Here is an 8,008-nt window from a genome sequence, read left to right as displayed (position 1 = left end):
TGGGTAGAAATGGCATGTTCAAGAAGACACAGTAAATTAAAAAAAATGGAAGGGAAATGATTAGTAATTTTCCTTATTTTTTTTTTTTTTTGGCCCGGCAATGGGGGTTAAGTGACTTGCCCAGGGTCACACAGCTAGTAAGTGTCAAGTGTCTGAGGCCGGATTTGAACTCAGGTACTCCCGAATCCAGGGCCGGTGCTTTATCCACTGCGCCACCTAGCCGCCCCCTCATATTATTTTTTAATTTTTTTTCCTTATATATTGATGCATTAAGAAATTAAATAAACTGCCTTAGGAGTTAATTGATTCTCCTTCACTTCACGGTTCTGAATGAGTTATATTGTCTGGAATGTACTTTGCTTAAATTCCAAATTATACTTGATTCAGTGAATATACAGTCATCTGTATATTCATACTATTCTCTATGTCACAGTTTCATTGGACCCTTTCTTTTTTTTTTTCCCATTGGACCTTTCCTTCAGCCAATATTTTCTCTCAACCCAAATATATAGGATTTGAGAGTCAATGCTGACTCTGAACCAAATTCTATTATCACCATAGTGATTACAACAATAATACTTTTCTAATCCATACACCAACCTGCCTTATGTTAGGTTCCTTAATTCCATTCATATTGTTTCTTTTCATGATCTATTTCTAATTTTCTCGAACAGGAATCATGATGAGCACTGAGAAGAATCAGAGTACTGCAGTCATGTTCATCCTCTTAGGATTCTCTGATTATCCAGAGCTTGAGGTGCCCCTCTTTCTACTTTTCATCACCATGTATGCAGTTGCTGTATTGGGGAATGTGGGCATGATTGTGATCATCAGGATCAACCCCAAACTCCACACCCCCATGTATTTTTTCCTCAAACACTTGTCCTTTGTGGATTTCTGTTACTCCACTATAGCTACACCAAAATTACTAGAAAACTTAGTTGTAGAAGACAAAAGTGTCTCCATCAAGGCCTGCATGACACAGTTTTCCTTTGGTACAACCTGTGTGATAACAGAAATGGTCATGTTGGCTGTGATGGCCTATGACCGCTTTGTTGCTATATGTTATCCTTTGATCTATACAGTTTTTATATCCCCAACACGCTGTGTGCTATTAGTGACTGTGGCATATGCATGGGGCATAATTTCTTCAATTCTACTCACCTACTCACTTGTCATATTGTCATTTTGTGAGACCAAATTCATTGATAACTTTGTATGTGAATATGCTCTCTTCCTTTCTGCTTCCTGTTCTGATACACATTTTAGTGAAATAATGCTTTCTATCGTTATAAATATCAGTGAATTTTGCACCCTCATCATAATCCTTACAACATATATATTTATTTTTGTAACTATCCTCAAAATGCATTCAGCCAGTGGTAGGTATAAAGCTTTCTCTACTTGTGCCTCTCACATGACAGCTGTTACACTCTTCTATGGGACCATTTTCTTACTCTATTGTATTCCCAGTTTCCAATCTTCAAAACTTGTAATGAAAGTGGGATCTGTTTTTTATACTGTGGTGATTCCTATGTTAAATCCCTTAATATACAGTCTAAGGAACAACGATGTAAAGGAAACCTTTTGGAAATTAGTGCATCTCAACATCATTTCTCAATAAGATCACTTATATGGAACATATGATTACTGGCTAAAATATTCTGGTAAGATTTATGTTGTTATTTAATTAATTCCATAAGTACTATTATGTTATTCCCTACTTTGGTTGTCACACCTTCAAATTCTATGACCATCTGAAAAGTAGTCAAGAAAATTCTTGGGTAAAGAAGAAAGGATGTTTGAAATGAGAAAAAATCACAATCACAAAGTAATTAGATTATATTCTATGATGTAGTACTAACCTCATAATCTTCCATTAAAGCTTCTTGACAATTTGTTGTAATAATTTTACTGAAAAAAATGTCTACTGATTATCCAAGACTGAATGCATGTTTTCTTTTTTACAATCTTCATATTTATACTACTTTTCTATATAAGAAGCTAACAAAATCTAAGGTGTGAGCTAGTGGCATAAGTTAATTATGTGAGCAGGAGGTTTGTGCAGGCCTGACAGAAAGAAATTCCTTGAAGATTGACAATTTTCAATGTTCCTCCTGGAGGAACGCAATGGGCTAATGAAATTCTTAGAAAATCCACATCATTCTTTTTCTTTCTTTTTTTTTTAAGTGAGGCAATTGGGGTTAAGTGACTTGCCCAGGGTCACACAGCTAGTAAGTGTTAAGTGTCTGAGGCTGGATTTGAACTCAGGTCCTCCTGACTCCAGGGCCAGTGCTCTATCCACTGCACCACCTAGCTGCCCCAAACCCACATCATTCTTGTTGTTGTTTTGTTTTGTTTTGTTTTTGTGGGGCAATGGGGGTTAAGTGACTTGCCCAGGGTCACACAGCTAGTAAGTGTCAAGTGTCTGAGGCCGGATTTGAACTCAGGTACTCCTGAATCCAGGGCCAGTGCTTTATTCACTGCGCCACCTAGCTGCCCCCCCCACATCATTCTTATGATGTGCTTAGTACAGTTCTTGTAAATGCTTAATAAGTGCTGTCTGACTGATTCATTTATAGCATGAAGACAGATTCCTTATTCTCCCCTCTTCCAACTTGAGGAACTAACCCTTAGAAATTGGCTTCCAATATATTTTATATTATTTTAAATTAATGGCATAAAATGAATATTTAAACTACATGCTATATTAAAATACGATTGCACATGAAACTACAGATCTATTATGAACCTCTTGCTATTCCTTTTTTGTTTTGTTTTGCTTGTTTGATTGCTTTTTTTTTTTCAAGGCAATGGGTGTAAGTGACTTGCCCATGGTCACATAGCTAGTAAGTGTCAAGTGTCTGAGGCCGGATTTGAACTCAGGTCCTCCTGAATCCAGGGCCACTGCTTTATCCACTGTGTCACATAGCTGCCCCTATTCCTTTTAAATATATACAAAAGTTAGGAAAAACTTCTTTTTTTTTTCTTTTTTCCCTCTCTCACCAGCCATTGAGATGTCTGCCATAGACATAAATGTTTACATGTACATAGATAGATGGATAGATGGATGGATGGATGGATGGATGGATTCACATATCGATGGATGAATGAATAAATAGGTAGGCAGGTAGATAGATAGGAGAGGGGAAGATGAGATAAAGAATATGATGAAATGTACAGTAGATCATTTTGACCACATTAAATTTAAAAGTGTCAGCATAAACAAAACCAATGCAAACAAGATTAGAAGGAAACCAGAAAGCTGGGAAACAACTTTTACAGACAGTGTTTGTGATAAAGGCCTCGTATCTAAAATATATAGAGAAGTGAACCAAATATATAAGAATATGTCATTCCCTAGGTGAAAAAATGGTCAAAGGATATTAACAGGCTGTTTTCAGATATGAACTTAAAGTTATCTATAGCCATTTGAAAAGTGTTCTCAAAAACTGCTGATTAGAGAAAAGCAAATTAAAACTATTCTGAGGTACCACCTCACAGCTATCTAATTGGCTAATATGACACAATAGAAAAATGATAAATGTTGGAGAAGATGTGGGAAAATTAGAACACTTATGCACTATTGGTAGAGATATGCACTAATCTGACCATTCTGGAGAGCAATTTGGAGCCATGCCTGAAAGGCATTAAAACTGTACATACCCTTTGACCCAGTAATCCTCCTACTAGGTCTATATCCCAATGGGGATATAAAAATGGAGAAGGATCTACATGTACAATAATATGTATAGCAGCTCTTTTTGGTGTAGCAAAATTCCATTATTTGACACCCCCCCCCCCAAACAACAACAAAAAACAACAACAACAGTAACAAGAAATACTGGGCAAAACCATATGGCAGAAACTTAGAATAGATCAACTTATAACATATGCCAAGATAAGGTCTAAATGGATACATGATTGACACATAAAGGGTGACTCCATAAGTAAATTAGAAGATCGTGAGACAGTAAGATCTATGGATGAGGGGCAAACATCATGTGAGTAAGATTTTTCCTACCCCTTAGAAATAAGTGATATAACTATGATAATAATCAGTTTATAGACTACAAACTGTGATTAAACATGTCTAGGTATTCTTCAGTAGCTGAACCAAATAATAATGAAAGAAGTGAGACAGATACTATTAGAGCAAATTCAAATGCTCCATTGCTATCAGGTCTAAGAAACCATCTAACTGACATTCATCTATTCCTCTTACAATCATCTGGTTCTAAGCTAGTGGCCAGCAAGTAAGGAGGTACCATTTTAAGTGGACAAATGAAATACAAGGGGTTAGCCACTTGGAGATAAAAGACTGATGTTTCTTTCTCTCTTTCATAGTTATTATACATGTACCACTTGGGTTGTGTTTAAATTGTGGGAGGAGTGATTGTGTATAAATATCCATGAATCCTGAGGCTTGGGGTCTTTTGGGTCCTAGACCCAAATAAGACCAAACAAGATATAGAAAGTATAGATCAATTTTATTACATAAAATTAAAAAAAAACTTCACAAAACTGATTATTGTATATGTTGGGGGTGGGTGAAAGAAGAAGAAAATATTTTGTAATCATGAAAAAGGTTTGGCACTGGAGTCATCATTGGCCTTATACATCTAGGAAATTAAGTATCCAAGCCATTCCATGATAGTAGGAGCTCAGGAATTCTAGTGTCTAGTGGTCATAGCAGCAGCATCTCCTGAGTAAAAATTTTTGCCTCATGGTTCACTGAGCTCAGATCACCAGTTGAGTCATAATTTTGTATCCACTTTTTCTAAAAGGAGATACAGCAAGGTAGAAATTCTTCATCTTGAAGCCAACTTTTTTTTTTTTTAACAAAGTCTTCATTTTCCTGGGCATGGTGAAGATAAGAAGTATTTAATTAGTTCTCTCAAAATGAGCATTTGTTTTTTTTTTTTTGGCTGGCCAAATATGAACTCTGGTCCTCCTGAATCCAGGGCTGGTGTTTTATTCAATGCACCACCTAGCTGCCTTCCCCAAATTAGCATTTTTAAAGAGATGCCTGCGAAGCTTTACCTTAAGTCCTTTGAGGTTAAATCATTCAGTTATGTGATAATTCACTTGTACTTATGCACTCTTTAATCTTAGGGGAAATCTATGTTAATATTTCCTCAAGGAATTTTAACTGCAAGTCCAATATAATTGCTAGAAAAATCCATTTTACGAAAGGGATATAGCAAAGACTTTTTTTTTAATTCTTGAATTGCTTCTTTTAAGACCACATATTTAGGGACAGTGGAGACTGTCTAGGGCCTGAGTCCCAAAGGACAAAGGCAAATGTAATATCCTCAGCATAAATACCATACTCAGGTTTCAGACAGAGTTAAAAGATAATGTCTCTGACTGTTATTTCGTGTAAAATGGAGAGAAAACTATTCTCCTTGTAGAGCCAGAGAATATGACTGATTGTTAGTTAATAATGTATAGTACTGAATTAATTCTGAGCTTGATAATTAAGAAGGGGTTAGGAGGGATCTATTCATGATATTAGTTAGGTCATAAGAAACAACATTTTACTATGCAACTAGGAAATGAAGCATCCCAGGGATACACTGTTCTGGTGAGTAGATATGTTTGATAATTTCTTCCCATATACTTTTCCCCCCATCTATTTATTAGAAACTAGAATCTTCCTTTTCCTAGTTCCCTGCAAGGTAAATAAAAAAAAGAACTGCTAGAAAAGGGGGAGTGGGAATAGCTATCTCAGACTACCTTCACCACCATCATCATAATCAACATTCTTATTCCCTTTTTAGTTACTACTTTTCTGTAGGGAATCTAATATCCATGAATATTAGAGGGATCAGCCAGAGTCTCTTCCCACAAAAGCTGTTCTGTGCATGTGGGAAGATGATACAGGTACATGCAATGACCAAAGCTAATGCCAATTATTTTTAAAGGTCCACTGACATTTACAATCAAAGATACAGAAACTGAGAGGAATAAAGAATGGCTTTATGTAGGGAGAGAAGGATTATCAGCAAAAACAATATGAACAAGTTATGTATGAACAGCTGGACTTAATGTAGTAGGGATCGAGAGAAAGCATTACATTGTTGCAGAAATGGTATGCATAAAGGATGAAGGCAGAGATGCTTATATTATCTTCAGAGAATAATGAGCAGAGTAACTTGGCAACAAATGTGTCTTCACATAGAAAAGTGGTTGGAATATAATGTTGGAAAGAACAAATTATATATGAGAGCAAGTTTATGGCAGGACTTGAATTACAAGTTCAAGACTCTAATAGTCTATTTAGTTTTGACTATAATCGAAACAGAAGTATTTCCATTTGGCAGTTGATTATTTTTGAAGATGAGAAGCAGTGTATTGAAAAGACGGTCAGATGTAGATACTGAGGAACTATATCCAAATCATAATTACTGCAAGAAAACCATGTGATATTCGAAAAGTCATTTAACTTCTTGTTCCTTCTTGGTCCATCAGTCTTATCTTCTAAAAATTTATTTATCTTTCTAGATTTTTAGGTACTTTTTCAATTTCGCTCATCTCTTTCCTGCATTTCTGGTGTGTTTGTGAGTATTTATATACATATACACATGCACACATGCACACAGAGACGCATAAAATATGTCCAGGAAGAGCAGTGTGGTACAGTGGATGTTATGATTTAGGGAGATTCTTGTTCTAGCTCTAACACTGAAGAATTTACTAGGGTGTGTTTCAATTCAATGACCTTGAACAAGTCATTTAACTACCTTGTGCCTCATGCAATAAGACTGAAAACCACCACCATTCTGACAATACCACCAACAACAACAGCAACAAATGAAAAATAAAAGGGCAGCAAAAGTGTATAGGACACTGCCCTGGAGTCTGAAAGGTCTGACTTCAAATCCAGCCTCAGATACTTAGCTGTGTAACTCTGGGCAAGCTGCTCAACCCTATTTGCTTTAGTTCCTAATCTGTAGTATGAAGCAGTCTAGTATTTTAAACAAGAAAACCCCAAATAGGTTCATGAGTAGTCAGACATGAAAAAGGACTGAATGTCTCCCCTCACTCCCTAATTGTGTTATTAAATAAAAACTTACATTGAAATGAGAAATATTTATTTTTATATCAATGTAATGCCTGCACATATAAGTGAGACTCGGGTGAAGCCATTTAAGCACAAGGACAGATAGGTTGTGATAGTTAGGAGAGACCTTTGTTGTCTTTTATAGAATGTCAGAAGATCATACAAATATTTGAAAAATAAGATAGTGATAATTCATTAAAATTCATGAGATACTGGGGCAGCTAGGTGGCACAGTGGATAGAGCACCAGCCCTGGATTCAGGAGGACCTGAGTTCAAATCCGTCCTCAGACACTTGATACTTACTAGCTGTGTGACCCTGGGCAAGTCACTTAACTCCAACTGCCTCACCCCAAAATAAATAAATAAATGAAATTCATGAAATGCCAACTCTTGGCCATAGAATTATAGCACAAAGGTGATAATTAAGGAGAAACATTCTCAGGGGATACACTGGTTCAGGGGAAAAAAAAACCAAATGGAATAAGGAGAAATTTATACACTTAATAAAGGAAGATGGAGAAAAAAATTTATAGAGAGGATAGTAGCTACTTGTGAAAATATTTTGAAATCGTAGAGACTGGAATGGAAAATTAACAGTATTATTCCTGGATGAAAAGTGACATTATAATAAGCCATACATCTGAATATATCAGTTTGGAAATTTCCCTTGTCAAGCAGCACATTCTCTTACTGCCATTGTTTCTGGACATTCATGGAATTGGTAAATGTTCTTCTGTTAGGCTCTTATGAAAACAGAGATCCAAAATGAAATGATAACTTCCATCCTATCTTTGCCAAACTTTGTATTTCTTAATCCACATATCTCAACCATGACTAACATCTAACAAAGGAACAAATTAACAAATTAAAAGAACACCTTTAATTTCTCTCTCTCCCTCCTTACATTCATTTTTTGTTTGTTACATTGTTATTTTCTTTAA

The 8,008-nt window shown here is 35.8% G+C and overlaps 1 protein-coding gene across 1 annotated transcript; it reads left to right on the top strand.

Moving 5' to 3' along the window:
• The first annotated feature begins 679 nt into the window (after positions 1 to 679).
• On the top strand, positions 680 to 1,624 carry LOC122732936 (olfactory receptor 5D13-like). The gene has a single exon (XM_043973375.1). It carries the CDS (start codon positions 680 to 682, stop codon positions 1,622 to 1,624), a length of 945 nt encoding a protein of 314 aa, XP_043829310.1.
• Positions 1,625 to 8,008: the final 6,384 nt, after the last annotated feature.

The sequence above is a fragment of the Dromiciops gliroides genome, chromosome 6, assembly GCF_019393635.1.
Source record: "Dromiciops gliroides isolate mDroGli1 chromosome 6, mDroGli1.pri, whole genome shotgun sequence".
NCBI lineage: Eukaryota > Metazoa > Chordata > Mammalia > Microbiotheria > Microbiotheriidae > Dromiciops > Dromiciops gliroides.
The sequence above is the reverse complement of the archived record's forward strand: the minus strand, read 5'-3'. Positions and strand labels throughout refer to the sequence as shown.

Bases quoted from the DNA above. Each gene is read 5' to 3' on its own strand.
- LOC122732936 (XM_043973375.1), top strand. From the start codon at position 680: ATGATGAGCACTGAGAAGAATCAGAGTACTGCAGTCATGTTCATCCTC.